Source organism: Schizophyllum commune (genome assembly GCF_000143185.2).
Source record: "Schizophyllum commune H4-8 unplaced genomic scaffold SCHCOscaffold_3, whole genome shotgun sequence".
Classification (NCBI taxonomy): Eukaryota; Fungi; Basidiomycota; class Agaricomycetes; order Agaricales; family Schizophyllaceae; genus Schizophyllum; species Schizophyllum commune.
Window position 1 is genome coordinate 1,305,253 of NW_026089540.1, and position 26,531 is coordinate 1,331,783.

A 26,531-nucleotide genomic window follows, 5' to 3' on the forward strand; every position below is an offset into this window, starting at 1 on the left:
GCCCGAACGATGACGGGTCTCGCCGTCGCTGGCGCAGCCGCCTATCTGGCAGCTGTGACAACGACGGCAGTGTCGACCCATCTACCATTATCACGTCGCTCAGCTGGCGATCCTCTGGCAAACATAGCAAGCGCGCGCGACACGGATGTCACGGCGGCATGCCTTGAGAGGGCTGGTTCCGACGCTATCCTAGTAGCCAGTTGGGCGGGATGTCCGACGATGAAGGTCACAAAGGACCCGACGAAACAACTGAAATGGTCATCAACGTCACCAAAGGCAAGCGAAACCACTTAGACCTATGCCCGTTCGCTGCACGCCCGCGAAGACGCCCAGCTACTAGGGTCGGACACACGCTCGCCGATCGAGGTGTGTGAACTAACACGCTACGCTCGAGGGCCCGGGCAGGGTCTCGCCGTCGTTGGCGGTGACTGCTTATCTGACAGCCCCGGCAACGACGGCAGAGGCGACCCATCTACCATTAACGCGTCGCGCTGTGCAATTCCCTGTCGAGCATAGCACACACGCCCGGCCATCCGCACGAGACGGACGATCGCGCGCTCCTGCCTTGAGGGGGTCCATCCGACGTTATCCAGGTAGCCGGTTGGGCGTGTGTCCGGAGAGTGCGACATGCGAAAGCGCTGAACGCGTCGCAGAAGGCGCGAAGGCGTCCTCCAGACCGTCGCCGATGTCGACAGGACGCGACGAGTATGCCGCACCCCGTCGACGCCACGAATTGCGCGGTGCCGCCGTCCGCCCGAAAGCAAGGACGACACCGCACGACCGTGGCAGCGAGCGTCCACACAACGCCTCCGCTAGACTACTTCGAAGAAGATAGCAACCAGCCTCGACGGCGCCGCGCGTCCGCCCACGATCGCAAGCCAGCCCATTGTGGTGTTCGCGAGCTAAAGAGCAAGCGTGGCAGACGCACAATGGGCCCCGAGCGCTGATGAGTCTCGCCATCACTGGGAAAACTGCCTAGCCGGCAGCCTCAGCAGCAACAACTGGTGCGACCACATCTACCAGCTTCGCCGTGCGCAAGGACGTCGACCGCGCACAAGAAACGCCACAAGACCGCTGACTATCCGCATGAAGCGATATGCCGCAAGCCTTGCTCGAGGGGGAGTATCATCCGGCGGCAGCCAGTTAACGTTGCGACCCGACGGCGTTCTCCGTGTCAGAGAGAACGAGGTGTGGGCCTATATAGGAAGTCAGTAAGACGATGCGAAGCATCGAAAGCCCTGTCAAGGGCATGGAAGGGTTCCAAAAATTGCCGGCAAGTATAGCATAACCGCAGAGGCAGGGATCCGTTCATTGAATGTTGTCGACAGACAACTACTAGGATATGCTCCGAACGGCCACGTATACTGGACCGGGCACAAGGCGCCATATACCGTACACTCCCTCCTCCGCCCGCTTTGCAGCGAGAGGTATCAGCGGAGGTGCGCGATGCTGCAGCGAGCGAGCGCGTGGCGCCTCCGTCGTCTAGCCACTCTCACCGTAGTGAAAGATTCAGACGACCTCACCGACGCCCCGCGTTCACTCGCTGTGGACACCACCCACCCATCAAGGTGTGGGAGTTAACCCGCTACGCTCGAGGGCCTGGGCAAGGTCTTGCTGTTGTTGGCGTCGACTGCATTCAACAGCCTCGGCAACGACAGCAGTGGCGACCTATCTACCATTAACGCGTCGCGCGGTGAAGGCCCCCCTTTCGAGCATAGCACATACGCCCAACCAGTCATTCGAAACGGATGGTTCAGCGCATCTGCCTTGAGGGGATCCATCCGACGTTATCCAGGTAGTCAGTTGGACGTGTGTCCGAAGACGAGCAAAAGCAAAGCCATTCAGCGTTCTGCGAAGGACGTGAACGGGTCTCAAAAATTGCCGTCAGTGTCGACGGGGAACGGTGCACTCGCTGAACCATGTATCCGTTCACTGAGCATCATGGAGGCACAGCTACTAGGACATGCTCAACACCGGTACACCATACCCCGCCGACGCCACGAGTCGCACGGCGCCGCCATCTGCATTCGAGGGAAAGCATAGACAGCATCGGGCAACTGTGGCAGCGAGCGTCCACGCAGCACCTCCATCGCCAAACAGCCTCACACAGAAGGCAGCAGGCGACTTCAGCGGCACCACGCGTCCGCCCGCGGTCGCAAGCCAGCCCATTGTGGTGTTCGCGAGCTGAAGAGCAAGCGTGGCAGACGCACAATGGGCCCCGGACGTTCATGGGTCTCACCATCGTTGGATAAGCTGCCTAACCGACAGCTTCAGCAACGACAGCAGGGGCGACCACATCTACCAGCTTCGCCGTGCGCAAAGACGTCGACCGTGCACAAGAAACGCCACAAGACCGCTAGCTATTTGCATAGAGCGACAGCCGCAAGCCTTGCTCGAGGGGGAGTATCATCCAGCGACTAGTTTTGGCAGCCAGTTGGCTTTGCGACCGACGGACATGAGGGGAGCAGAGAAGAGCGCCAGCGACCAGGTATATAACCATGGTTGCCGGATCTCCGGGCCGCGTCACAGCCTCCGGCGTTGGTCTGCACGCCGCCATGAGGCTTCCACGAGTTCGTCGTCTTCATTCATCGCCATATGTACACTCGGCTTCTTGGTCTTCGTCGATTCAAGCAGTGCTCACTGACACTGCTATACGACACATGCGAGGCCATGCTAGGCGCGTGGATCACAAGTCGCTCGTGGAACTAGTTACTGATCGCTCTGAACTCATCAGAGAAGGTGTTCGTCGAGCTTATGGCGTACAGGAAGCGTCTCAAACCTCGTGCAAAGGTCACAAATCGTTGATGATTGACCCGTACAGCTATTGCCAGGGCGCCACTGGAGGTTCACAAATTCCCAGGCTGGATTGGGGCTGCCACTTAACCATGTCCAAATACACATGTCCCTCTACACCTTTGTGAATCGGCTGGCGCAGCACGAGGCTAGGTCATAGTCGTACTTTGTGACCTTTCCAGTCATATAAAGATGCCCGCTGAACATCCAGGGATCCAGCAATCCAACCTACTAAACACCAGTAAACGCGTCTTCAAATTCCAATATGGGTCGTCGCCAGCGCAAGGATAATGACAAGCCAAAGGTCATCGACTATACCTTATCTCAGGGGTAGATTTCCCATTTGGTCCCCAAGTTCTTCGCACTGAGGCCGATTTTCGTAGTCATATTGGTCGGAATCCTGGCCCCACTGCTGCAGAGAAAGTTGTTCAGCGCACAGGTTATGCCAGCGTAATTCCGGGCAACTGGTCGGGTAAGCGTCCAGTCCATGGCTATGGCGCCTTGCTCACCTACCCTCTAGTCTCAACGGCACACGCCGGCCATATACACTCTCCGACATACCCTGGCGCCTATGTACGCTATAGGCTGCCGGTCGCATGCAGGAACAGATTCCTCAGCACAATTCGGAACCATCGCGCAGGAAGCCAGGCTTACTATGGGGTCACTGTGCAGACGAACATCGTGCACACCTCGTCTAAGCCTCCGCGCGAGACTGTGAATGCCCACGGACTCGTCGATCTGAACGTCAATGGCGAAGACCTGACGCTCGAAACGCAGCGACAGTTTGCGCAAACGCTGGACATGATTGACGCGCCAGATCTCGTGCACGTGCGCTTCTCATTCGTCGGCCCATTGCCATCGTTCTTCCAAAGATCCATCCTTCGCCTTCTTGTCAATGCTGGGGACACGCTTACACATCTGAGCCTCAGCATGACCTTCCGAAGCGAGAAATTGCTGCGGGATTACTTGTATTCTCCCAAGGCCGTCAATCTTGTCTCCCTGGAGATAGAGTCCGCCCATAACGTCCAGGACTGCATCCTCGAAGCCTTGATGTGCCCGCAGTCGCATTGCCTGCGCAACCTACGGCGCCTGTGCTTGCGCATTAAAGACCTGGAAGTCGACCTGCTCTTCTCGGCGTTGTGGCAGCGCCATCATTGGTCGGGAGTTACAGGCCTTAATCGCGTCGAAGTCGTGGAAGAGGTCGACCCCGAGATACGCCAAGACGCGCTTGCCATGGGCATCACCTTCGGCGAGCCGGATATCTTTCGCCATGTTTGATTCCATGCACATTCGCCTTTACCAGTATGCTTGCTTACCGGACTCTTTCCAAGTCATGTACTCTACGAACCCATGTCTGTTGTAATGTCGTCGAAGCGTAGCGCAGTCATTGAATCCAAAGCTTATGGTTATTGAGACCTATCGTCCGGAGCGAGGCTTACAATAGGACGTCAAAGTGTCTGAAGAGAGCGTGGCCGCATTCAGAGCAAGTTTGTTTAGCAGCATCGCATGCGAGGCTCGCATACACACAAAAAGATAGTACAGCATGGACCTAACGGATGCACACTTTACACAACGAAGATCACGCAGATCTTCTGCTAATCGTCCCGATAGTCCCAAGCACAGACCGCGGTACCGACGACACCCCTCGCGCATATACCTGATTAGTATACACCTGCACAGCAATCAGCACAAGGACGACTAGTCAGTAGGAGTACCACATACCAGCTCGTCATAAATGATAGCAGGCACTTTCTTCTCGCACAGCACCGAAGCGGGATGGATCTTTACCGCCTGCAGTCGCACCGTCAGCCCCATCTCTACGATCCACGAGAGCAAAAGCCCACTCACCGCCCCACCCATAAGCTGCTTATACGTATTATCCGGCTGCAACAACGCCGAATTCTGCACCAGCCCATGCGCCATACTCCTCACCACCGCATCCTCCCTCCCCGGCCCCTCCGGCAAACTCGCCTTCCAATCCACGCCCTCCCGCTCACAGAGCCCCCTCAACTGCTCCCTTATGTCCCTTGCCTCCATCAGCGCGCGCTCGTTCAGATAGTGCCGCCTGCACCACTCCCGCCTCGCGCCCTTCTTCTCCGTCGCCACGTCGTCGTACGCGCGCAGGACGGCGAGCACCGTCATGTGGTCCCCGCTCCCAGCGCGGAACTTCTCGCGCTCGGCCGCGATCGCCTGGCGCGCGTCCGCGACGTCAAGGAAGAGCTTCGCGGACGCGCTCAGCACGGACACGATGTCGAGCACCTCCGCCGTGCAGCCGTGCTCGACCGCGGCGAGCAGCGCCCTCGCGTATACCGGCTCGAGGGGGAAGACCGCCATCTTGCGGCCCAGCGGCGTCAGCTGCTTCTCGTTGTTGATCGCCTCGAGTAGCCAAAGGGTCTTGAGCGCGTTAGCAAGCGAGCCCTCGTCTGGGCGGTCGATGAAATCGATGGCTTCAAGGTCCTGCCCGAGGCATTTGAGCTGGAGTAGACTGGACGTCAAGCTGCAGCGAAGGATCTCAGGCTCGGCAGCAGGCTTGAGCTTCTTGTAGTCGTCGGCAGTATAGAGCCGGAAGCAAGACCCAGGGCCCTCACGTCCTGCACGACCAGCTCGCTGCATCGCAGAGCTCTGCGAGATGTCCTGGGTGAGCAGCGTATCGAGACCTACATGCGTGTGAGTCTAAAGTCAGTAACGTCGAGGGGCCATGCTTACCGCTCCCTCCCCCAGTCGTCGATGCTAAGAAGCGCTTCTCCTTGCACTTCCCAGTATCGATAACATACTTGACGCCCGGTATCGTCAAACTTGTCTCAGCGATGTTCGTCGCCAATATGCACCTGCGCGTATTTGGCGCGTTCGGCGTGAATATACGCGCGGTTTCGCCAGGAGGTTGCGCCGCATACATGGGCAGCAAATTTACCTGCTAGCAATCAGTAAATCAACAGCCCGGTCAAGATGTGATACCCACCTGCATCGCCTCCAGCGGCAACCTTGATGCAGTAAGCTCGATGCTCTTCTGCAAGGACTCGATATCGTCCTGACCTGGGTGCGACGTGGTCAAATGACTCGCAATCACGATGTATGGCCTCAACTTACCAGGTAGGAAGATAAGAACATCTCCCGCAGGATAATCCGTGTGTATTTGCCAGAAGGTACGGCTAGCAGCGTCAAGGTAGTCGAGCTGCGGTTGCGATGCATGGTATATCGTTACGGGATGCTGGCGTCCCTTCACATATAATATGCGAGCGCTGTGAAGCATCAGCATACGAGCGAGAAACAAGCGTGACATTGCACATACCCGTCGAAATAACGGCTGAACTTGTCGGCGTCGAGCGTCGCAGACATGACGATCACCTTGAAGGGCTTCTCCTTCCCCTTGCCCTTCCCGTCGGCGTTTTTGCGCGCCTTCACGATCTCCTTCAACCGCGCGAGGAGTATATCCGTCCGTAGTGTGCGCTCGTGCGCCTCGTCTACAATGATCACATTGTATTTCTCCAGCAGGGCATCCCCCATCATCTCCCGGACGAGCATACCGTCCGTGACATACTTGATGTTCGTGTTCGCGCTGCAGCGCTCGTCGAATCGAACGCTGTAGCCGACGCGCGTGCCGATGGTCGTCCCTTGCTCCTTCGAAACGCGATCGGCGAGGGACGTCGCGGCCACTCGACGCGGTTGCGTAACCGCGATCGACTGATACCCTGCTTCGAACAGGTATTGCGGGATTTCTGAGGGGAAGTCAACGACTGGGTAGAGATCAGAAGCAGGCGCTCGTACGAGTAGTCTTCCCGGATCCAGTCTCCCCAACGAGTATAGTCACATCGTTGGCCTGCACGGCTTCCACTAACCGTGCTCTCCCTGAATCATAAATTAGCCAGCCAGCTCAGAACGTTCCCCGCGACCTCAACGCACCTGCGGTTATCGGGAGATCCATCCGCTGCTTGCGGATAGCCTCTTGGGCCCGCTCCTTCTTCGTAGAAGCCTCTGAGGGCAGCGGCTCATCCGCCTCCTCCCTAAGAGCCTGCATCATCCGGTCCAGCTTCTGGCGTCGGGCGTCCACTTGCTTGGTGGCATCGCCATTGAGTACAGGTCGCCTGAACCCAGATCCCCCCGAGCTTTTGGGCTTTCCGTTCGGTATCGCCTTTCCATTCGCGCCTCTGAACTTCTTCGATGGCGGCGAGTCCTCGTCCGGGTCGATGTATGCTGGTTTGTAGCGTTTCGGGGGCGGCGGAGCAGCCTTAAAGAACTTCATCTTCCGTGGCTTCGGTGGCGTTAGGACTGCCATGCTCATCGTCAGCGACGGGGAGCGAAACGACAAGCAAAGAGGTGCGGCAGGGCAAGTGCTAGTAATGGTCAAAGCGCGCGTCGAAATTTGATCGAATACTTCTCGAAGGGGATATTCCGCTTCCGGTGGACCCCTTGTTCAATGTCACTGTGACCGATCGCGTGTCGGAATGCCCCTCACCTCTTGCCGTCATCACTATCGCGCCTTCTGTACAGTCAGGATCCCTGTCTAGGCTCCGATGCGATGAGCACGCTGCCAGCGGGTGGTCAAGGTTAGTCCTCGGCCTTCAAAGAACACTCACACCCGGCTCATACGTCGGAAGCAGCAGCGCTAGCCAGTGAAGCCTCAACCCACGCGGACAACGGTCCTGTTGAACAGTCTATACCCATCGCAAATGTTGATACCACCAGCAATCAGCAAGTGCTAGAGATGCTCCGCGCCGCTCTCGCGGGTATCGCGCAACTCCAGACCACTGTCACCCAGATTGAGCGCAAAGTCGGCAGTCTCGAAGGCGACGTGCGCGGCCTGCACCAAGCTGTCAGCCATCTCGAAAGCTCGCTCCTTCTGTCTCGAGATGACTATCGTGGCGCAACAGACGAGGTGCTAGAAGCCGTCGAGCAAGCTAAAGACGAGGTGCTAGACGCTCTCAACGAGGCCAAGGACGATATTCTGGAAGGGGTGGAAGAGCGCAAGGATGAGGTGGTCGAATCTATCGAGGAGCACAAAGACGAAATCATAGAGGCGGTGAACGACGTCAGCAGCGGGCTCGAGGAGGTAGAGAACTACGCGTCGGAGACGAACAACAAGGTCGGCGATATCGACGACAACGTAGCGGGAACGCAGAGCAGCATCGACGACTTGCAATCATCCATCGAATCCCTCCAATCGAAGCTTGACGTCCTTCTCCTGCGAACTCGTCTGAACTAGACCAAGACTTCGCCTTTGTGAGCCAACGCGTCCGCTTCAATCCCGCACCAGATCTCTCTGATCATAAACGTCAGCTCGGATATTTCGTCTTCAACACCCACCATCTTGCACCGACTATGTACCATCTGTACCAACATCTGTCATAATGAACTTTCGATATATACTCTGAGCGGCCATTGCGAGACCGTCACAGAGGACTTGATGCCCATATCAACTTGACGGTAAGGGTTACTTCTGACATCGGTCTGGTAACTCCTGCTAGGCTCTGACCACATAGGTCGAGAAAGGGGCCTGTTGGAGCTTTCGGGACGAACAACAGTTCTACATCGTTCGTCGACCTGCCAGGATATCCTGCCGCGTATTGACCTCGATAAGGTAATTCAAACACCACGGCAATTACCGAATGCGGACCCACAACGCCGTCAAGATCAGAAGTGCTGAGACTCGCAGGAGTTCGCCCTGACTTCGTGTTGCCTGAGTCTCCGGCTACGTAACGTTGAGGATGTGCTCAAATTACCAGCATACATCGCATTAGCAAGACCTCCGACGAGCTCAAAACAGGCTTGAACATCCTACAGACAACGCAATAGAACGTATTAGTGGGATGAATTATCAGCGCGTTTTGCATCAAGTGCTCTTGGCGCAGCTCACTTGCGGAAGGCTTACTAGATCTTGAGGCACACAAAGATGAGGGAGAAAGGGAAGAATGAATCGCTCCAAGTGATATTTTCGCCCTGTCGGGCCTCTATATAAGTTAACGTTGTACATGAAGGAAACCAGGATCTTCTACGAAGATTCACAATGATCCACAATGATCCACATGAGTCACCTGAGTCACGACTCGGACACGATGTCCGGGTTGGACCCACAAATGTCAACAAGTGCCCATTGTTCTCAATGGGCAGTAGATGCAAAAACTTCTGATATTTATCGAAACTAATACGTCCTAATGGCGAAAGTATACATCTTCTGAAGGCTGTTGTCGTACCTCTTACTCAAAAGCGGAGATGAAAATGCGGACCTCCCCTCCCCCATCTCTCCCTCACCCGTCTACTCCTTCGCTCGAGTGCTCCGTCTCCTGTTCTATCTCCAGGTCCTCCTCACGCAAGCGTCGGTGGGTCAGATGCAGAAGGCTAACCTCAATCAACTCAGTTGGGCGAAAACGGCACGCAGAAGTTTGGTCGGCGCAGGGCACACTATCAGTCGAGTCCAGCCGGTGACCATGAGCTCAAAGGAGTCGAGTACTTCGAGCAGACTGCTCGGGAAGTCAGTGCATCATTCCGCAAAAAGTCAGCCCAACGATGTTCATGAAAGGGTCGAAAGAGCCGTACATGAGCCCACGTTCAGTATGCCTCCGCCGGCTAACCCCGAGATTCTCACGCCACACCCAAAGCTCAACATAGCACGTGACACTCTTGCTGACGATATATGCTTGACTGTTCGAACCCTTCCGGAGTCTATACCTTCATCGTCCAACTCTATCTCCGTCGACGTCCGCCATCTCAATCAGTGTATGCCCCTGAGCATTTTCGCCTTTGCCGACACCAGGTTCCGGCGGAACCTCAGGCTGGCGTGTGAATCTTTGGCTGAGCGACCCTTTGACTCAACTTCGACTCGTCTGAAGCTGCCAAAGATAGGTAGGGGGTTATTGTTGTTGATATTACCTTGCCTTGCAAGGTCTCTCCCGCCCTCATTTGACCCCATCAATTTGTACGGTGCTCTTGGACAACAATCGTAAAGTCACGCGCGCAACGAGAGTCCCGCGCACAAACCCAGCCCACAATCCCACATGCAAGGCAAGATCAGAGCCGGCGAAGCCGGAACTTCCTCTAGTAGTGATTTTCCGGTAAATAATTAGATGGTAAAGGCTGAACAGTGGCAGGCTATGATATGAGTATTCGCTTTGCTCAGGTAAACCTTGCGCTGGAGCGAGTATGTGCAAGATGAAGGTCGCCGCCGCCTCCCCTCCTCGCCAACCGCCTGCCGTAGGCAGGCCTCAAGAGCTACTATAGATAGGATTTGACGACGCTTCGTCTATCCCTTTTGATAGTCTCTCGGGGGCAGATGTTGGTGGGGCTTCGCAGTGAGGGATCGAACCCCTTTTGACATTCCCTTTCTTTTCCCCGCCCATCACAGGCACACCCACAGGCCCAATGGCCGAGGAACCTTTTGCTATGTTCGCCCCCGGACGCGTCCTCGCTTTGGACACCAATGACGGCCGACGCCTTAATTTCACTGTCGACCGCCTATTCACCCCGGTCACCAAGAGCGTCGTTGTCGTCGCGCGCTGCGATCAGTTTGGTCCCAGCCTGGTAGTGCTCAAAATATACGACCCTCGCTTCATCAACGAGCGCAACGGGCACGAGAGCAAGTTTGGGTGGAGCAAGCCCCCACGTCCGTGGTCTCTCGCCGCCGAGCGCGCCGCGCCAGCCACATTCGACTCCAAGGCGATCTATCTCCCCGAGCCACCGGCGGACGACCTTGCTGGCCAGTTCGAGCGCGCGGCGATCTGGGAGGCACACCTACGCCAGGTGATGGATGAATCATTCTGGTACGAGCGCGCGGCGTACCATAATTTGCGGGACCTCCAGGGCGGCGCTATCCCGCGCCTGCTCGCAGAGGGCCGCTTCATCCCGCCTGACAAGCGCGCATACGTGCCGCATTCGCTCGTGCTGGAATACATCGAGGGCGTCACCCTTGGCCAAGCACCGTTGGAGCTGTTGACGCCAGCCGTAGGCGTTGCGCTGGTACGCGCCGTCGAAAGCTTTGCGGCACACGGCGTCTTCCACCATGACCTGAACCCTGGCAACGTGCTTGTCACGGCCGATGGGCGCGGCGTTATCGTGGATTTTGGCTGCGCGGGCGTGCGCAACTCGGAGAACGTGTGGACGGACGAGGACTGGGCACAGCACATGGACGCGGTGGACGAAGGGAATGCCATCAGGTTTATGTTCCAGCGGAAGGGCGTTGATTGTAGTGGGGAGTTAAAGCCAAGGTGGCGCCATTTCGACGTCAGAACGGGATCCTGGGCAGACGTGGTGGAGGGCAGTGAGGCCGTGAATACTGGGTCAGTTGGCGCGAGCTGAGACGGGAGGTTTAGGCCCTCCTTCGTTCAACAGGGAGGTTCAGGCGCGAGTTGACACGAGAGGTTCAGGCGCGAGATGGGACAGGGAGGTTCAGGCCCTCCTCCGAAACGCGACCCAGCCGAGTAGATTGGCGCGAAGTCCCGGCCCTCTCGCCATCCCATCGCCGACCCGACCGGTTTACTGCCGATCCGACCGTCTTACTGCCGCTAGGCAGCTTCCCTGACGGACTGCCGCTAGGCAACTTCCCTGACGGAATGCCGCTGGGCGACTTCCCTGACGGACTGCCGCCGGGCGACTTCCCTGACGAAGATGGTGAACGCACTGACGAGGATGGTGAACGCACCGACGAGGATGGTGATCGCACTGACGAGGATGGTGAGCGCACCGACGCAAAGCCCATTTCCGCAGATGAACAGAACATAGCTATCCACATTGGATATCGTCGATACATGTACAACTTAAAGTTTATCCCTATGGGTAGTTGAGTCTGTCGGGTCATCGCGCGTGCACTGTTCGATATATCGATCCAGAGAATGACATGGCCACATAATCCTGGAACCTTGCCTTAGCATTCCTTCATTCCGTATCCTGGCACAAAGCACTCACAATAACTCAACACGCCTGCACCCATCACTGATCGTACCAACCTATACCCTCAAACCTTCGGCTCAGCAGCGGCGGGCGCAGCGGGTGTGGCAGCGGGAGCGGCCTCACCGCCTGCAGGCGCTGGCGCCGCAGCCTTGTGCTCGGCGTGTATACGCTTCGCCTCCTCGTGGATATCGAGGACCTGCTTGGACGCCTGGGTGTAGAAGGCGAAGACCTTCTGGCCGAGAGGGGAGGCAAGGGCACGTTCGTAGTACTGGAAAATGGGGTTAGTATGGGTGTAAGTAGACGAATGGACGGTCGACGTAGGTAAAATGAAGAAGACAGTTCAGGAATTGAGACAACTCGAGAAAGTATACTTACGCTGCCGGCTGCCTTGCTGATGCCCTTCTGCTCATCGATCGCCTTTGCTTGCTGCGTCGCGGCTTGTGCGGTCTCCAAAGCCTTGCCGGACAGCGTCTTCTCGGGACCGACTGCCTTCGCACCGAGCGTCTTGTCGAGGTTCTGCAGGTACGCGATGAACCTCTGCGAGATCCCGCGCTGCTCTGGAAGCAAATATCGCATTCAGTGGGAGCATGCGCGACACGGGAAGCAATAACATACTGTCGACTTCGATGGCGCGTTGGAGGATGTCGTCGGTTAGTTTGTAACCCTTCGCGAGGATTTCCGCGACGACTGGAAAAGAAGAAATGTTAGGTATGATACGTCTGTAGATTTCGCAAGCAGATATGCTCACCTGCGGCGCGGGGCTTGTCGGCCTGGTCGATTGTCGTGCCATCGGAAGGACCGTCGTGCGCGTCAGGGTGATCAGCGTCGGCTGTAACAGCGATCGCAGAGCCGTCGAGGGTACCGCCGTTGAGCTGTAGTGCGCAATCAATGCATTGAACGAGGATTTAATCAAGCGCACACACCATCACAGCGGTCTTGACCGACGACGGCTTCTCGAAGTGGATGGTGGCGGCCGTGCCAGAGTGATCAACGGACTTGATTCTGCGCAGATGGGCGGATATGTCAGGATGGAGGGAGGGATGAGGCTTGGGAGCGAACATACGAGCCGCAGAAGCTACGGGAAGCTGATCAGCGCGCGTATTGGACAGACGGTAACGGAAGTAGGCTCACGAAAAGAAGTTCTTTAGCGTCTCCTCGGTCGTCGTAGCCGAGAGATTGGACACCTGTGGATCGTGAGCGCGGGATATTGGCGGCGGAAGGCGGCGGCGTACGTGAACAGTGTAGTCGGACATGGTGGTTGCTGTAGAGATCTGGAGTTGGCGACTCAAGCGCGCAGCACCAGGGCAGAGAGGCTCGGTGACGTACGTCTTCGCGAGTCGCGGTCGCGACCATGACGTCACGCATCGGTTGACGCCTCGTGTCACGCGTGCCGTTCGCGAAGATGCAATCGACGGCTTGCGTCCAACGTCCACGCTGGCAGCCAGGATCCGACACGGCGAGGAGCTTGCCGCCAGCTCACCGGTGACACCTGGCAGCCAACGCCTTGGCGCGTTTTCGAGGGTGTTTAGGGGAGGCCTGGACTGCTCCCGCGGTGCTTCCGGTGGGGTACCCCTCCTCCGTTTTATTTCCGCCGGAGCTGGCTGCAGCGATCCCACGGCCTTTGCCCATGCGTATAGTACTTCCTGAAGACAATAAGGCCCTGCGAAATTGGCGACGGACGGCGGCGACGGCGGGCGCATCTCATGTTCGGCCCTGGGGCTTCTGTCCTGGTTTATTGTTCCAAGGTTGGCTGTCATTGTCCTTGATCATGGGTCGCGACGCGAACACGCAAAAGATGGCATCAACGCGATCGACACGCGCCAGGCTCCGGCCACGGCGTGCGAACCTCGCACGGAGCCGAAAACGCGGTGATACCCTGCTTGTCCGCGTCCATATAAAGCGTCCGACGCGTTTCTTCCTACCACCACCGCACCACCACACTCGCTCTCCTCGTCGGCGCGAACAGCAGGGCGACTTCGGCCTCAGCAACAGTACACGCCTCGCGCCACACAAAAGGCACACCTCCTCACCGCCGATCGACAGCGCGGTCCTGCTGGCTCACAGCTAGGCAGCAGGACGCTTGGGCGACTTTGAGAAAAACTTCCAGCACATACACGCAACGTGTTGGACGACCCCAGCAGTCATCGTGCGTTGTCTCCGCCGGGACGTAGCCTCGACCCTAACGTCGATCATTAAATTAGCCTGACTCGCTCGTACTACCTGAGAACGTAGTTTACTCTCAAAAGCGACACTTGGCACTCGCATGTATGCACTTCATCCGCCACAGCATAGCCCAACCTGACAGTCTTTCTTTCAGCATGACGATGATCTCGACTACCGAGCTCGCCCAGTTCAAGCGCTCGACGTCTGATCCCATCCAGATTCCGGCTCGCGGTCGCAAGCTCCGCGTCGAGGACCAAGAGTCACGACCCATGTCGCCCGAGCTCCTCTTCGAGATGTCCCCGCCCACCTCCGAGTTCGCCGCCATGCGCCTCCCCTTCGCGCCCTCGAACTCGCAAAACATGGCCCCGCCTATGGACGAGCCCCAGCCGCTCTACTCCTTCCCCTCGTTCTCGGCGCTCAGCCGCCGCAACAGTGCCAGCGGGAGTCCGACGCCGGATCTCAAGCCTCGCGGGCGCGGACGACGCACCTCTTCATGCGTGAGGCGTCCCTCGCTGATGAGGCGGCCGACGGGCGAGGGCAACACGCTCGTGCGGACGGCGTCAATGAACAAAAACGGCGGGTTTACGCCCATTGTATGCCCTGAGCCGCGCCCATACCGCACGCGGTACCCGCTCTATCCAATGCACACCGACTGCTACTCGCCGCCGCCGCCAACGTCGCCTCCTGCTGTGCCCTCGCCTGCAGCCGTCACATCGCCGACCTCCCCCACCCTCACGCCCTCGCGGTCCATGGCCGCCTCGCCCCCGTGGACCTCGTCGCCCTGGTACCTTCCCGGCCGACAGGACTCGATGCCAGGCGATGACGCGGAGTCGACCGACGGCGAGCCCTTTGTGGACTTCCGTGATTACCTGCTGGCGTGTATTGAGAATGGGCGGCCCCTGCGGTCGAGGCGAGGGGCAGGTGGGGCGTGGTGAACATGTAGCCCCAGGCTCCTATGGGTAGTCCCATACTCTTGTGAACGAGGTGAGTCATACTATAATGGGGCGGTTCGCCGAGAAGCATGTCAGCTAATATAGCGCCTCCACAGTCGTTGATGCCTGGTCGCACTGGCTTTGTCTCGGTCTGGCCGCGGCCCACGTCTCGTCGCTCGTCTTGCGCCACGCTTCATCGCCGTCTTGCGCCACTCTTCTTCGCACGTCTGGCTCTTCTTCGCACGTCTGGCTCTTCATCGTCCGTCTGGCGTCATCCACCGCTCTATGCCCTCCCCACAGCTCCCGTACCTTAGGTCCCCATACTAGAATAAGTCTCCCTCCACTCGCATCGGTCTCCATCACCCCTCTCGCCTCGGTCTTCCCCTCAACTCAATTCCCTCCGCATCGGTTCTTGTCATTGCATCATCCTTGTACACACAACGCATTCATCTTGTACATACACATAGTATACGTCCGCATTCATAGTACACTCTCGCATCATCATCGGCCATCCAAGCAACGCATTCATCCACACGCAACTCTTTCCATTGGTCCACCCCTCCGTACAACGCATTCATCGACCTCTCGGTTCTGCCGCACGCTTCACTCTTCCTTTTACACGCCTTCCTTCCATTACAACGCACTTCCCTTCTCACTCCAACGCAACTTCCCTTTCACGTTCAACGCACTCGTCTTCTCTTTCCACTACACCATTATTCTCTTTTCATCGTTCAGCACTCTTCTTCCTTTCCCGTGCCAACATTTTTTCCTCTTCTAGGCCTCTTCCCGCTCATGCATTGTTACACCACCCGTCTCCTTGTCCGCCAAGTCCACAACGTGTCTCATAGAAAAACATACAACATCTGTCATTATAGTAGTATCCTCGGCACCCATAGAATAGCACCCTTTGGCACAGTACCTCTTCGAGGGCGTTCACGATAGCTTCAAGGACGTTTACAATATCCTCCTCAACGCTTGGACGCTAGTCATCCCTCAACCCACGTACATTTTCAACCCCTCAACCACGCGCGCATACAATATCTTCCTCGACGCATATTAATACATCAGTCCCTTCATCACGCATAATAGGCAATAGTTCCTTCCCTCGTACATCATCACCTCACGGACTCGTACATGACTTCCCCATCACGGACTGGTACACGACAGCATGGACTGGTACTCTAGTCACTAGCACTCGGACTACTTAGTACGCGGCACGGACGGTCATAGTAACGCCATAGTACGGACAGTGATTGGACAAGCAATGGACAGTTGTGGTCCGCGATTTGGACGGTCGTTTGGGACGCTTTGGGACGATGATGAAGGCAAGCGCTCCTTGCCACTCAAGAGTCAAAACAGTAAGCTTGCGAGGGACACAGTATACTTCCCTTCCCTTCATATCAGATGTAACCTCGTAATGGCACATCTGCTAGCGTCGGTGCTGGACGACTCCCGATAGCTCATCGACTCCGCGAGCTCACATCTCTTGGCCTGATGCTCGCAAGGGTCATAGACTCGAGAGCATCGCGGGATGATGTGACTGTGTGGGTGTCAGGAAGTGTGTAGTGATGATCGAGAGGATGCGGCATACACATTGAGTCGAGGTACGGCACCTAGACTGATGCAGAAGATGATGTCCTTCTTTTAGGGTGCGCCAGAAGCCCTTGCGAGCTCCCGATGCTTACAGTCATCATTGCACAGACTCGAGATCGCGTCGCTCTTATACATGCACAGGGACGGATGGGGTAAAAGCCTGCGGACAGAGACATGTACCCTCGGGAATGTAACGAAGTATTCTGCGCATGACTTTCACGTTGCTGTGTTGAACTTCCACTGTGGCGTGAGAAGATTCGGTATTCGCCGACGGAGGCAAACTGATCCTGGCCGTAAATCCGGAGACCTGTCTGTGGAAGATGTGGCCCGATATAATGAGGAGAGGTATGGTATGGAAGGTTTTCAGGGCCGTATGGGCGTTCGCGAGGTCAGGCTTCCATGCAGGCACGGAAAGCGCTCGAGCACGCAGCTCTGTGCTACTGGTGATGGCGATGTATATCTTCGAGCAGGGGATGGTAAGGAAGCTGGCGCTGTGAAAGGAAGTTGCGGGGACCTCGCAGGTGGTAAGCGCACTTCCGTGGCCAGATCATGTGAGCCGCACGATAGGCGCCTCGCTCTGCTCTCAAGCGCCGGAAAGCATGGTGCAAAGCATCACAATTAAATGAGAAGTGCTTGAATATCCGCACGCTCAAGAAACCCTTCAGAGCCATCGGATCAGGAATCAACCCCCTTCCTACATACCAATGACTCGGTAGAGGGGACCTAGTGACGCAGAAGGGCGATAGACCGCGCGATAGAAGCAATCCTCTTGGGCACCCTGTTTGATAGGATTAAAGGTGATGAATACCCGTAATTATGCCTGAGAAGTTCAGGACTCGGGTGAAGCAGTGCACCGGCGAATGCCAAGGAGTGCGTCGGCGAAGTCTAACAGGCTCGGAAAGGACATTTAGATCAATAGATGGCCGAGATAGATTTCGACGACGAGGGTATAGACTCGGGTAGGTTTTGCATGGACTCTGACAGGGTTTGCACAGGTTCGACGGCGGATGATCGAGCCCTATGAAACCGGAGCAGAAGGGGTTTATTAAGGACCTCATCCATCCTATTCGCGGGAGTTGAAATTAGATCGTCGAAGTCAATAGCCCGTTTGGGGTCCACGTAGATGTCGATGAAGTGGCTCGGCGGCTCGGTAGAGGAGGCTGCATGTGAGCATCAGCATAATTAAGGGCGACTGCCCATTCAGACGAAGTCGTGGCGGCGCGATGAGGGCGATAGGGTGGCTCTCATAGATCCAATGACGCAGGGTTCTGTATCAGCGGTAGTGAAGGAGCAGAGTGAAGAGGGATCGGTAAGAGCCTATCCATGCCACCTTCGCTGCTGAGTCAAGGATGGGGCGTAGTCCCTCGCGGATGGACACACAAGGTCGTCTGTCCAAGTCATTTCCATTCGTAGCGATCGTTCTCATACAAGCACATTGCAAGTTTCCCACAACCCACTCGAAGCAAATCATCTTCACGCCTTCGCCGCCTTTGCCTGATACCATCAGCCATTTCATCTCTCGCGCACCCAAACCACTCACCTCCTTCCCTTGCTGCCTCCTCCCCCTCCTCCCAAACGTCAACACCCCCATAAACATCAGCGCGCCGAACATCGCCAGCATGACCGCGATCGTGAGCCCCGCGCCAAGGAAGCCCGCACCGACGGGGCTGATATTGTCGCTGTGGGCGGCGACGGCTTCGTTGGCGGCCTTAGTGAGTGCGCCGCACCCGCGGTCCTTGGTGTTGCCGCAGGCGGAGCACCAGGCGGCGGTGGTGTTGATGGCGGCGGGCTGGGGTAGGGTGCGAGTAAGATACAATTACTTATAGTCAGTAGAGATGAGGAGGGAGGGGACTCACCGCCAACTTATCGACGAAAGTCGACAGCGGGACGTCGCCATCCTGGCCCAGAATCGTATAAGTCGTGAAGTCATTTTCGTCAGTGCCGTTCTTGAAGTTGAAGCGCAGGACGTGGTCTCCGTCGCTAGTCTCGCGGACCTCAAAGACGACGGCGGCAGCGTAGTTTACTGGGGTGGAGTATCAGTAACGACTCATGCGCGCCGAATATGAGCGGCAGGCCCGAAGAACCGTCTCACGAAGGGACGCCTATGAAGGCATATTTACTCACCAATCGCCTCCAACTCCCCATGCATCTCCGCTGCCTGCGTCATATTGAAGAGCGACAGGAACGGCTTGTACGAGACGCCGACGTACACGAACTGCGTCGCGTCCTTCTCATCCACGATGCTCGCGAAGCCGTCGAGGATGTTGGGGAGGACGGTCCGGCCGGCGACTATGAATACGTTAGCCATTGTCTGCGGTAACACGCATGGGGGTACGACAGGATGCGCGGAAGTACGACTCAACGCTTGAAAACGCAAGAACACAAGATACCGCACAAGAACCCAAACTCACTATTCCCAATCCCATCTACGTCCGGGGACGTGAAGACCCCGTATTCGTGGTAGTTGGCCAAAGCCCGAGCCCGCGCAATGGTCTCCTCGGGCACGACCTGCGCGAATTGCTCGTTGTGGATCCAGTTGACGTTCATGAAGTCGAAGATCTGTCAGGAGGATATTGATACGCGGCCTCTCCAGTTCAGTATTCGGTTGTGCACGTACGTTCCACTGTAAAGTCCTGCATCAGCAAAAGGTCACCCAGCATGGAGCCCTTGCCATGATACAGGAATAGATGAAGCACTGGACATCACTCACCATATTCTGCAAGCTCACTGGCCGGCCATCCAGGTACGGAGGGAGAGACTTCAGGAAGTCATCGTTGTCGGACGCCACCTGCTGGAACGCGCTCGAATTATAGAAGTCGTTCGTCCAGTCGGAGAATGCGCCGCAGCTCGTCCAGCCCTCGAGGGAGATGTCGTTGTCGGGTTCGACGGATTCGACTAGAGGGTGAGATGAGATTCGACGAGCGTCGGTTTGGCAGAGGAAGCAGACGTACTGGGGATGTACTGCAGACCAAAACCAATTCATGAGAAATCCAACGGACTTCAAGACGATCCGCCGCGCACCTGATAACCCCCCAACGGCCCCACGATCGTCGTCCCATTCGCCAACGTCGTATTATACGCCGTCGTGTCTGGGTACAGCCCCTGCATGAACGACACCGCCGAGTCGTAGATCACGCCCCCCTCCCCGCCCGCATCCGCCCGCGCGGCGATCTGGCTCGCGTTCACGACGTCGTGGCTCATGCCCGCGAGGTTCGTGGGCGAGGAGGAGTTGAGGTAGAGGGCGCGCAGCTTTTGGCCGAGTTGGTATTCTTGTTGCTGGGTGAGATGTTAGGAAAAGAGTAAGGGAGTGGAAAGGGAAGGGAGGAGAGGGAGGGGAGTGGGGATAGTCGACTGACGTTCCCCAGCGGTGTGATCACCGTCCCGCTCGCGGTGTACGAGTCAGGGTCCTGGTAAAAGCCTGCGATAGCTCAGCCAACGTTCATCTGAAGCAGCACAGCACGCACCTTGCCGATCCCCATGGCGCGTCAGAACCACCACACCCAAGAGCGTCGTATCGTCGGACATTTTTGCTGGCTATTCGTGAACGTGACGGGGCGAAAGCGCGATCAGTCGTCTGCTGGTTGTCCCTTTATACCGATCTCGGGTCTTGCTCGCACCCCTGGTGGGAGGGCTATCAGCTCATGGCTTCGACAGCAGATGGACAGCGGGAGTCATGGGGGCAAAAGACACGAGGATGGGAACTGAAAGCTCACCTGTGCTATCTTCAGGCTATCGTATATACGATGATCACGGGCTTCAGCAAGCAGTCGCTGGACAAGGAGGCAAGCGCGCGCTGCTCAAGGTCCAGACGATGGTGGCCACGTCGAATGACTCGTCGAGTCGGGCACGATGTGGGGGACTCATTGATGATTGCCAAATGCCAGCCGGGAGGTAAAGCGCTGATCGAGGTCAAGGCGGCCGTTATCTAATCTCATCCCGATCGTATCACACCGGTCACTTCTAACGGGCGCTTATGTTCTGCTCTAGGTCACCGGTGTCCTCGTATCCTTTTCGTATGTAGCATACAGAAACAGCTGACTATACCGGCGGCTCGGCGACGATGATTCCGCTCTATAATGTCCCGCCAACAGACTCCATCGTCTGCCATAGTGGTCAGCATCACCCTGCAATCAAATCGCTGACGACTCACGAAGGGCGACGCTGTCGGCGCGTCCAATATCGCCAGCTCTTCCTCCGTGAACGGCAGTCGCGGGACCACTAGCACCCGCAGCGGTATGAACAGCATGATGATCACCGGAAACCCAATCGCAGCTGCATTATAGCAATGTTCATTAGTGCCCTTTGGCGTCTTCTCAACTGAACCCGACTCACCTATCGTCTGCGTGATCGCGAACGTCGCGCCAAACCCGACAAGCTGCAGCGCCACAAACAGCACGATGCGCGACTTGCGCACCCGGCGCAAAGGCTCGGAAGGCGTGATAAACCTCCTATCCTGGATGAGGTAGTAGAGCTTCTGCGTGATGCCGTTGCCGTTCAGCGCGTCGGCGCCCATGTACCAGCTAGAGGTAGCGGCGATCAGCAAGGCGCGTAAATCAGTGTGCGCCGAAAGTGGAGGACGGAAAAAAAAGTAGGAGATGGGAAGAAAGTAGAAGACGGAGAAGGAAAGCATACGCACAACAGCCCCGCCAGCACCCCCCTCGGGATCAGGTTCAGCAAATGCAAGAACGGCCCCGTCAGCAGCACCAGACACAGAGACCCCTGCGCCAGATTCGATACGCGCTGCTCAACGACGCCGATGGGGTACTCGTGTAGCGCAGCGGCCCCATCGTGGGGGTCCGGTGGTGTAGCCTCTGGATCCCTCTTCTCCCTCTTGCCCATCACCACCAGCGACGTCGTGTGTATCGGCGCCTGCGGGATGAGGCCGTTCGGCGCGGGCAAGCCCAGAAGGCCCGCGATAAACGTCGTCACGCCGAGCAGGAAGAAATCCCAATGAAACCCCGGCGGCTTGCGCAGGGGGAAGTCCGAGCTCTGCGCCATTAGGGACTGCGAAATGGGGTTCAGTCAGGCCGACTCTTCGCAGATGATAAAACCGCCTACCGACACATTGTGATCAAAAAAGAACAGCACCCATAGGATGAAGCCGAAGGGCAGCGCGATCCCCACCCACTTCCCCTCCAGCTGCCAAAATTTCACCAGCCACTCCCTCCCCCCAGCCGGCTGGAAGGCCCCGCTGATAGGCAGCGTCTGCGCATTCGCGGCGTTGAACCTCCCCCAATACGCTACGCCGCTCGACGCAACAAGGGAAATGGGCATCCCATAATCTGCGAGGAAGCGCCTGACATGGCGATGGAAGAAGGTTTTCTGCGAGAGGGACTGGAAGAGGAAGGCGGTGACAAGCATGAGGAGGGCGACGATGATGGAGACGAGGGGGCCGGCGGCGTCTGCAGGGCCGGCGGACTGGGAGAGCTGTCGGGTGATGACTTGGATGCCGTATTGGAGGTAGACCCAGGAGACATAGAAGCCGAAGGTGTCGCAGGAGAAGAGGGTGACGTATTTGAGGAAATTGCACCCTGGCGGAGGGGTGAGTGCAAGGTGAAAGTGGAAGGGGAAGGGGAAGGAAGGAAGGGGAACGCACAATTAAGTATAGCAGTTATCCAGTGGATGATTGCGGCCCATAGGTATACCCAGCCGATGAAGGGGAAGGAAGGAAGGGGAACGCACAATTAAGTATAGCAGTTATCCAGTGGATGATTGCGGCCCATAGGTATACCCAGCCGATGAAGTGGAGGTAGTTTGGGGCATTGTCTTCCTTCTCGATGATGTCGTATATCGTCTTGTTAAAGACAGTGATGGGTCCTGGGGTAGGGTGAGGGAATATAGCTGTAGCTTCTGCGGAACACATACCAGTCACGCCGGCGATAGTGAGGGGCTGCGCGCCGAAGACCGAGAATATGAAGGCGGCCATGAAGGAGGACATGAGGACCTCGGATACGCCGTACATCTGCGTGGTCTCTATGAGGTCCAGGGAGAAGGCGATGCCAGGGAGGACACTGGGGTGTAGTGTGAGGCTCAGATTGATGGGAGAGTTGAGCATACGCACTTGGCGAAGAATATGAGCGCTGTAGCAGGTATGACGCGGTAATTGTATGCGTCCTTCCAGTCGCTCCAGTAGTACGGGGCTCTGGCCCGTATATCTCTTCGTATACCCCGTCCAAGGGTCCGCAGCTCATGAGTCCAGCCCCTGCTAGAGGTCGCAGTAGCCGATGAGGGAGCGGTCGATCGCTCGACCTCGACGGGTCTCTTCTCCAAGGGAGCAGCAACAGCGTCTAGCGAAGACATCGTAGGAGTAGTGATGTTCGTTCAGGCCGTGATCGTCATGAGCGGTACTTCTCCAAAGCCAGACCGCAGTCCTCTCGCGGACGTGGCTCTGTGCAGATGAGAGTTCGGGAAGACCCTGGGGAATGCGGGGAAGCAGATCGGCGGGAACAATGGGATAATGTGCTTGGCGTTATTTGCACCGCATCAATTCGCGATCACCTGACCACAAAGTTGAGGACCGTGGCTGCTCGGCTCATTGTTCTCTCACGCCCTCTCACGTCTTGACGCTCATCATGGATTCTTTCTTGGACTTCCTCACGAAAACGATTCTTGGACGGAACAATGGACGGAGTGATTACATGGATATGGTCCTCAGGAAGACTCCTCACGTAGCGCTGGGCGCCACAGCTCTATACCTCAGCGCGGTCGGACTGCTGTCGGTGCCGTACATTCAAAAACAGTGAGTTAGTTGCCTACAGTGCATGACTCGATACTGAACTGAATGCAGAGCACTCTACTGCAATGGAATCCGCCGCTCACGACTAGGCGTCTACGAACGACCGGAGAAGTACGGTCTCGCGCGTACGTTCGCGTTCCCTCCTCCCGAGAAAATCCCCATCTGACACCCGCTGCAGCCAGCAAAGCCCTCAACGTACAACTCCCCACCCCCGACGGTCAGACCCTCGGCGCCTGGTTCATCCTCTCCGATGCCTACTACCACTCCATCCTTAAGCACGACTGGGAAATCGACCTCCGCCAGGCCCTCAGCTCCCTCCCCACCATTCTCTACCTCCACGACGCCGGCGCCTCGCGCTCCGCCAAGCCCTGCGTTATCCAGTGCTCCATGTTCTCTTCACGCTTGTCAGCCAACGTCTTCGCGATCGACTACCGCGGCTTCGGCGACTCGACGGGCGCGCCCTCGGAGGAGGGGCTTGCGACGGACGCGCGGGCGGCGTGGGAGTGGCTCCTGCGCAACGGCGCGAATCCGGCGGATGTGGTGATTGTGGGGCAGGCGCTGGGGAGCAGCGTAGCGGCAAGGTTGGGCGCGGAGATTGAGAAGGACGGGCTGAGGCCGAGGGGGATTGTCCTGCTAAGCCCTTTCTCGAGTGTGAAGGACGCGGCTAGGAGCGTGGGCTTACACGGGTCTGTGCCTTTCCTGAAGCCGTTGAACTTGATCCCGAAAGCCACAGGTGCGATCTTTCATGATATGCAGGAGGGTTTGTGTGCTGACGCACTGCCAGATCTGCTGTTGAAAAGGGTTAAGCCAAGCTTCGATACCCTCGCCTACGCCTCCGTAAGCTGAGTCTCCTTTGACCCCCCAACTCACCCCTAACCCACCCCCAGACCATCAAAGTCGCCGACATCCTCATCGCCCACAGTGAAGACGACCCCGAGATCCCCCTCACCCACTCCGAATCCCTCTTCCATACCTTTCTCGAGCCCCTCCTCCCGCCCGAGGTCACCCTCCCCTCGAACCCTGGCTCCCTCTCGAAAGACGACTGGGACAAGTTCACGCACGATGTCACCGCGCGCCGGCAGGCGGAGAAGAATCTGGTCATCACGAACGAGATTAGGGACTTTGGCGTGACGAGCGAGTTCGTGGACTCAGATCATGGGGACAGGCGGGTGATGCTGGTGAAGACGCTCGCGGGGGGACATGATGCGGTGGGCTTGCAGGAGGGCGTGCAGGATGTGATGGGGAAGTTCTTTGGGTTTCTGCCTTGAGCCAGGGGCCGAAGTTTGCCCCAGACTAGACATAACGATGGAGGGATGTGATGGTCACGCTACTTGCTCTGCTTACGAACCATCTATGGTTACCCTATCTACGCTACTGATACCAAGTTGACGATTATACCTGTATATGCTTACCTTTCATGAAACCTTGCTGTTACGATGACCAGCCTTGAAAGATGGCTTTTCGACATGACCAAATACCGTCTTGGGATGACCTATGCCTCGCACACCCAGTACGACGGACTTGGTCTCTACCAACCTTTCTGAAAGCCAAACGTTCGTCTTTGAGTTGTGGGACCACCTCGATCGGGAGTTGCCGATCCACGTGCTTTACGTGCTTGCCACGACGCGTCGGTTCATCCCGACGTTCATCTTGACCTGAAACTTAAAGCTCAGCAGCGTCGACTTTGAATCTTCCCGAAGCTCTCACATTGACTCTAACAAAGGCTTCGACTCTAGCTCTGCAGAAGCTTCGACTTGGAATCCGCCAAACAGCTTCTACCTTGGCTCTCTAACTTCGCGTACGATGTCTGACTGGCTTCATGACCATGGCTTCGGGCAACTAGATTTCTCTCTATTCGACCGCTACCGTCCGACCATCTTCGACGCTGTCGGCTTCTCTTTAGGCTCTGGAATTGGCAAGCTGCTTGTGGGCGTCGTAGCCGCCTACGCAAGTGCTGTGTTGCTTCTGTCAATTCCGTGCTTCCAAGGACAGTAAGTGGAGGTACATGCTGAATGTGAACAGAGGCTCAGTTGGCCAGTGTGCTCTACCTCAATAAGATAAAGTTGCCCTTTTTTGCGAGGTTCGACATGCCTGAGAAGTACGGTCTTGCGCGTAAGCTTTTTCCTTCATGTGTCTCGAAGCCCAGAACTTACTTGGGCTCCGCGATCTCTTCGCCTTCTATTGACGCCTTACCAGCAAACAAAACCCTCAACTTCAAACTCCTCACCCCCGACGGCGAGAAACTGGGCGCCTGGTTCATCCTCGCCGATCCTTACCAGCGCGCCCACCCCAGCCTCTCCACCACGCGCGACTGGGACACCGACGTCCCAGCTGCCCTCCGCACCTACCCCACCATCCTTTTCTTCCACGGCAACGCCGCCACGCGCGCCTTCCCCGCCCGCCTGCAGCACTACATCATGTTTTCCTCACGACTCGCCGCGAACGTGCTCGCCATCGACTACCGCGGCTTCGCGGACTCGACGGGGACGCCGTCGGAAGAGGGACTGACGACGGACGCGTACGAGGCGTGGTGTTGGCTGGTTAAGAATGGCGCGAAACCGGAGAATATTGTCGTGATTGGGCACTCATTGGGTGGGTTGTTAGGCTTGCGTATCTTTTCTTGAAACTTACGGACGTGGATAGGTACGGGTGTAACGGCTCGCCTTGGGGTCGTTCTTGAGCGCGCTGGCGTCAAACCTCGAGGCCTCGTGCTCATGAGCCCGTTCTCGAGTATCGCGGAGGTGGTGAAGACGTACAGTATCCTCGGGTTCATCCCGCTCATGAGACCTTTATCCTTCATCCCCGGCGCAACTAGTTCGTCCATTCTACTCATCGTCCACTAAACACTTATTTCATCTCGCGTTTTTGTAGGCCTCATTGGAAAGCTAATTGTTCACCGCTTCGATACTCTCCGCGCCGTCTCGGTGAGTGACACACTTCTCTATCTTTTGCAGTGACGCTGACTATCCTTAGGACCTCACGTCGGCAGATATAATTGTCGCCCACAGCGAGAACGACCTCGACATTCCGCATACGCACTCGGAAACGCTCTTCGAGGCCTTCCTCACTCCGGTACTGCCCACAATAAGCGACGCAGAACACCCACAGGCGAATGGTCGCGAAGGCCGGCGGGCTCTCCGTCGTGAAGATATTGTCAAGACTATATCTATCCGCAACTTTGGCACCGTGCAGGAATTCGAGGACACTCGGAGTGGCGGGCGTAGGGTTATTTTCGTGAAGGCGTTAGCGGGTGCGCATGATTACCTTGGCATACAGGAGGGGCTACAGGACATCCTGGCGAGAACGTTTGATCTGGGGCATGCCCTGTAGATGGTAGGAGAGTCGTCCTATTTGCAATGTACATTGCATGGGTTTCGAGGGACGACCTCGAAGTCGATAAGAGGCAACGCTTCTTTCAAAGGAAGATGCGGGTGCAA

General features: G+C 57.0%; 14 protein-coding genes across 14 annotated transcripts; 8 read left to right on the forward strand and 6 right to left on the reverse strand.

The window, feature by feature from the left end:
• Positions 1-9: 9 nt before the first annotated feature.
• SCHCODRAFT_02491831 (uncharacterized protein) lies at positions 10-294 on the forward strand (the record flags this gene model as incomplete). The annotated part of the gene is made up of 1 exon (XM_050342953.1): positions 10-294. The coding sequence occupies one exon, from the start codon at positions 10-12 to the stop codon at positions 292-294; it is 285 nt and encodes a 94-aa protein (XP_050201600.1).
• Positions 295-585: 291 nt separating this feature from the next.
• SCHCODRAFT_02491641 (uncharacterized protein) lies at positions 586-960 on the reverse strand (the record flags this gene model as incomplete). Its single annotated transcript, XM_050342950.1, has 1 exon — positions 586-960. The coding sequence occupies one exon, from the start codon at positions 958-960 to the stop codon at positions 586-588; it is 375 nt and encodes a 124-aa protein (XP_050201601.1).
• Positions 961-1,176: 216 nt separating this feature from the next.
• SCHCODRAFT_02189182 (uncharacterized protein) lies at positions 1,177-2,127 on the forward strand. Its single transcript, XM_050342019.1, has 3 exons — positions 1,177-1,273; positions 1,329-1,568; positions 1,644-2,127. Exons 2-3 carry the CDS (start codon positions 1,447-1,449, stop codon positions 2,041-2,043), a joined length of 522 nt encoding a protein of 173 aa, XP_050201602.1. The 5' UTR covers positions 1,177-1,273; positions 1,329-1,446; the 3' UTR covers positions 2,044-2,127.
• A 449-nt stretch (positions 2,128-2,576) lies between these two features.
• On the forward strand, positions 2,577-4,207 carry SCHCODRAFT_02614615 (uncharacterized protein). The gene is made up of 4 exons (XM_003033716.2): positions 2,577-2,677; positions 2,735-3,123; positions 3,177-3,265; positions 3,314-4,207. Exons 2-4 carry the CDS (start codon positions 3,059-3,061, stop codon positions 4,069-4,071), a joined length of 912 nt encoding a protein of 303 aa, XP_003033762.1. The 5' UTR covers positions 2,577-2,677; positions 2,735-3,058; the 3' UTR covers positions 4,072-4,207.
• Positions 4,208-4,281: 74 nt separating this feature from the next.
• SCHCODRAFT_0256436 (P-loop containing nucleoside triphosphate hydrolase protein) lies at positions 4,282-7,072 on the reverse strand (the record flags this gene model as incomplete). The annotated part of the gene is made up of 9 exons (XM_003034291.1): positions 4,282-4,465; positions 4,516-4,584; positions 4,642-5,450; positions 5,500-5,704; positions 5,753-5,826; positions 5,881-6,032; positions 6,083-6,527; positions 6,559-6,639; positions 6,694-7,072. 9 exons carry the CDS (start codon positions 7,070-7,072, stop codon positions 4,373-4,375), a joined length of 2,307 nt encoding a protein of 768 aa, XP_003034337.1. The 3' UTR covers positions 4,282-4,372.
• Positions 7,073-7,241: 169 nt separating this feature from the next.
• SCHCODRAFT_02614621 (uncharacterized protein) lies at positions 7,242-8,194 on the forward strand. Its single transcript, XM_003033717.3, has 3 exons — positions 7,242-7,337; positions 7,392-8,010; positions 8,068-8,194. The coding sequence occupies exons 1-2, from the start codon at positions 7,310-7,312 to the stop codon at positions 7,991-7,993; spliced, it is 630 nt and encodes a 209-aa protein (XP_003033763.1). The 5' UTR covers positions 7,242-7,309; the 3' UTR covers positions 7,994-8,010; positions 8,068-8,194.
• Positions 8,195-9,789: 1,595 nt separating this feature from the next.
• Positions 9,790-11,344, forward strand: SCHCODRAFT_02614625 (uncharacterized protein). Its single transcript, XM_003033718.2, has one exon. It carries the CDS (start codon positions 10,147-10,149, stop codon positions 11,077-11,079), a length of 933 nt encoding a protein of 310 aa, XP_003033764.1. The 5' UTR covers positions 9,790-10,146; the 3' UTR covers positions 11,080-11,344.
• On the reverse strand, positions 11,112-11,794 carry SCHCODRAFT_02189290 (uncharacterized protein). The gene is made up of 2 exons (XM_050342021.1): positions 11,686-11,794; positions 11,112-11,631 (listed from the first exon to the last, which is right to left on the reverse strand). The coding sequence occupies exon 2, from the start codon at positions 11,576-11,578 to the stop codon at positions 11,144-11,146; it is 435 nt and encodes a 144-aa protein (XP_050201603.1). The 5' UTR covers positions 11,579-11,631; positions 11,686-11,794; the 3' UTR covers positions 11,112-11,143.
• On the reverse strand, positions 11,453-12,980 carry SCHCODRAFT_02614629 (uncharacterized protein). The gene is made up of 9 exons (XM_003034292.2): positions 12,903-12,980; positions 12,802-12,854; positions 12,734-12,745; positions 12,594-12,672; positions 12,419-12,542; positions 12,286-12,357; positions 12,046-12,227; positions 11,686-11,938; positions 11,453-11,631 (listed from the first exon to the last, which is right to left on the reverse strand). The coding sequence occupies exons 1-8, from the start codon at positions 12,921-12,923 to the stop codon at positions 11,735-11,737; spliced, it is 747 nt and encodes a 248-aa protein (XP_003034338.1). The 5' UTR covers positions 12,924-12,980; the 3' UTR covers positions 11,453-11,631; positions 11,686-11,734.
• Positions 12,981-13,818: 838 nt separating this feature from the next.
• SCHCODRAFT_02189282 (uncharacterized protein) lies at positions 13,819-15,006 on the forward strand. Its single transcript, XM_050342020.1, has 2 exons — positions 13,819-14,817; positions 14,882-15,006. The coding sequence occupies exon 1, from the start codon at positions 13,938-13,940 to the stop codon at positions 14,766-14,768; it is 831 nt and encodes a 276-aa protein (XP_050201604.1). The 5' UTR covers positions 13,819-13,937; the 3' UTR covers positions 14,769-14,817; positions 14,882-15,006.
• A 2,580-nt stretch (positions 15,007-17,586) lies between these two features.
• SCHCODRAFT_02614638 (phosphoglycerate mutase-like protein) lies at positions 17,587-20,227 on the reverse strand. Its single transcript, XM_003034293.2, has 12 exons — positions 20,072-20,227; positions 19,823-19,977; positions 19,715-19,776; positions 19,380-19,634; positions 19,310-19,319; positions 19,069-19,253; positions 18,976-18,981; positions 18,770-18,917; positions 18,483-18,647; positions 18,215-18,381; positions 17,899-18,147; positions 17,587-17,852 (listed from the first exon to the last, which is right to left on the reverse strand). Exons 2-12 carry the CDS (start codon positions 19,881-19,883, stop codon positions 17,832-17,834), a joined length of 1,329 nt encoding a protein of 442 aa, XP_003034339.1. The 5' UTR covers positions 19,884-19,977; positions 20,072-20,227; the 3' UTR covers positions 17,587-17,831.
• An 84-nt stretch (positions 20,228-20,311) lies between these two features.
• SCHCODRAFT_02614641 (uncharacterized protein) lies at positions 20,312-22,772 on the reverse strand. The gene is made up of 8 exons (XM_003034294.2): positions 22,420-22,772; positions 22,224-22,369; positions 22,041-22,175; positions 21,417-21,889; positions 20,995-21,362; positions 20,691-20,878; positions 20,509-20,630; positions 20,312-20,459 (listed from the first exon to the last, which is right to left on the reverse strand). The coding sequence occupies exons 1-8, from the start codon at positions 22,656-22,658 to the stop codon at positions 20,430-20,432; spliced, it is 1,701 nt and encodes a 566-aa protein (XP_003034340.1). The 5' UTR covers positions 22,659-22,772; the 3' UTR covers positions 20,312-20,429.
• A 140-nt stretch (positions 22,773-22,912) lies between these two features.
• SCHCODRAFT_02614648 (alpha/beta-hydrolase) lies at positions 22,913-24,563 on the forward strand. Its single transcript, XM_003033720.2, has 5 exons — positions 22,913-23,097; positions 23,146-23,219; positions 23,273-23,827; positions 23,879-23,931; positions 23,982-24,563. Exons 1-5 carry the CDS (start codon positions 23,003-23,005, stop codon positions 24,360-24,362), a joined length of 1,158 nt encoding a protein of 385 aa, XP_003033766.1. The 5' UTR covers positions 22,913-23,002; the 3' UTR covers positions 24,363-24,563.
• A 437-nt stretch (positions 24,564-25,000) lies between these two features.
• On the forward strand, positions 25,001-26,490 carry SCHCODRAFT_01123209 (alpha/beta-hydrolase). Its single transcript, XM_003033721.2, has 6 exons — positions 25,001-25,085; positions 25,133-25,206; positions 25,291-25,686; positions 25,738-25,908; positions 25,966-26,018; positions 26,068-26,490. Exons 2-6 carry the CDS (start codon positions 25,182-25,184, stop codon positions 26,422-26,424), a joined length of 1,002 nt encoding a protein of 333 aa, XP_003033767.2. The 5' UTR covers positions 25,001-25,085; positions 25,133-25,181; the 3' UTR covers positions 26,425-26,490.
• The last annotated feature ends 41 nt before the right edge of the window (positions 26,491-26,531 follow it).

Excerpts from the sequence above, each read along its gene's own strand:
- SCHCODRAFT_02189182 (XM_050342019.1), top strand. The coding sequence starts at position 1,447 with ATGCTGCAGCGAGCGAGCGCGTGGCGCCTCCGTCGTCTAGCCACTCTC. Across the intron at positions 1,569-1,643 it reads GACACCACCCACCCATCAAG|CCTCGGCAACGACAGCAGTG; the intron begins GTGTGGGAGTTA and ends TGCATTCAACAG.
- SCHCODRAFT_02614615 (XM_003033716.2), top strand. The coding sequence starts at position 3,059 with ATGGGTCGTCGCCAGCGCAAGGATAATGACAAGCCAAAGGTCATCGAC. Across the intron at positions 3,124-3,176 it reads GACTATACCTTATCTCAGGG|TCATATTGGTCGGAATCCTG; the intron begins GTAGATTTCCCA and ends CGATTTTCGTAG. Across the intron at positions 3,266-3,313 it reads AATTCCGGGCAACTGGTCGG|TCTCAACGGCACACGCCGGC; the intron begins GTAAGCGTCCAG and ends CCTACCCTCTAG.
- SCHCODRAFT_02614621 (XM_003033717.3), top strand. The coding sequence starts at position 7,310 with ATGAGCACGCTGCCAGCGGGTGGTCAAG. Across the intron at positions 7,338-7,391 it reads GCTGCCAGCGGGTGGTCAAG|CAGCGCTAGCCAGTGAAGCC; the intron begins GTTAGTCCTCGG and ends CGTCGGAAGCAG.
- SCHCODRAFT_02614625 (XM_003033718.2), top strand. The coding sequence starts at position 10,147 with ATGGCCGAGGAACCTTTTGCTATGTTCGCCCCCGGACGCGTCCTCGCT.
- SCHCODRAFT_02189290 (XM_050342021.1), bottom strand. The coding sequence starts at position 11,578 with ATGACCCGACAGACTCAACTACCCATAGGGATAAACTTTAAGTTGTAC.
- SCHCODRAFT_02614629 (XM_003034292.2), bottom strand. The coding sequence starts at position 12,923 with ATGTCCGACTACACTGTTCAC. Across the intron at positions 12,855-12,902 it reads TGTCCGACTACACTGTTCAC|GTGTCCAATCTCTCGGCTAC; the intron begins GTACGCCGCCGC and ends CACGATCCACAG. Across the intron at positions 12,228-12,285 it reads ACGCGCCATCGAAGTCGACA|AGCAGCGCGGGATCTCGCAG; the intron begins GTATGTTATTGC and ends ATTTGCTTCCAG.
- SCHCODRAFT_02189282 (XM_050342020.1), top strand. The coding sequence starts at position 13,938 with ATGCACTTCATCCGCCACAGCATAGCCCAACCTGACAGTCTTTCTTTC.
- SCHCODRAFT_02614638 (XM_003034293.2), bottom strand. The coding sequence starts at position 19,883 with ATGTCCGACGATACGACGCTCTTGGGTGTGGTGGTTCTGACGCGCCAT. Across the intron at positions 18,382-18,482 it reads TGGGGAGTTGGAGGCGATTG|TAAACTACGCTGCCGCCGTC; the intron begins GTGAGTAAATAT and ends ACTCCACCCCAG. Across the intron at positions 17,853-17,898 it reads GGAGGCAGCAAGGGAAGGAG|GCAAAGGCGGCGAAGGCGTG; the intron begins GTGAGTGGTTTG and ends TGATGGTATCAG.
- SCHCODRAFT_02614641 (XM_003034294.2), bottom strand. The coding sequence starts at position 22,658 with ATGTCTTCGCTAGACGCTGTTGCTGCTCCCTTGGAGAAGAGACCCGTC. Across the intron at positions 22,176-22,223 it reads CACTATCGCCGGCGTGACTG|GACCCATCACTGTCTTTAAC; the intron begins GTATGTGTTCCG and ends ACCCTACCCCAG. Across the intron at positions 20,460-20,508 it reads CGCCGACAGCGTCGCCCTTC|ACGATGGAGTCTGTTGGCGG; the intron begins GTGAGTCGTCAG and ends CCACTATGGCAG.
- SCHCODRAFT_02614648 (XM_003033720.2), top strand. The coding sequence starts at position 23,003 with ATGGTCCTCAGGAAGACTCCTCACGTAGCGCTGGGCGCCACAGCTCTA. Across the intron at positions 23,098-23,145 it reads GTGCCGTACATTCAAAAACA|AGCACTCTACTGCAATGGAA; the intron begins GTGAGTTAGTTG and ends AACTGAATGCAG. Across the intron at positions 23,828-23,878 it reads CTTGATCCCGAAAGCCACAG|ATCTGCTGTTGAAAAGGGTT; the intron begins GTGCGATCTTTC and ends ACGCACTGCCAG.
- SCHCODRAFT_01123209 (XM_003033721.2), top strand. The coding sequence starts at position 25,182 with ATGCCTGAGAAGTACGGTCTTGCGC. Across the intron at positions 25,207-25,290 it reads TGAGAAGTACGGTCTTGCGC|CAAACAAAACCCTCAACTTC; the intron begins GTAAGCTTTTTC and ends ACGCCTTACCAG. Across the intron at positions 25,909-25,965 it reads CTTCATCCCCGGCGCAACTA|GCCTCATTGGAAAGCTAATT; the intron begins GTTCGTCCATTC and ends GCGTTTTTGTAG.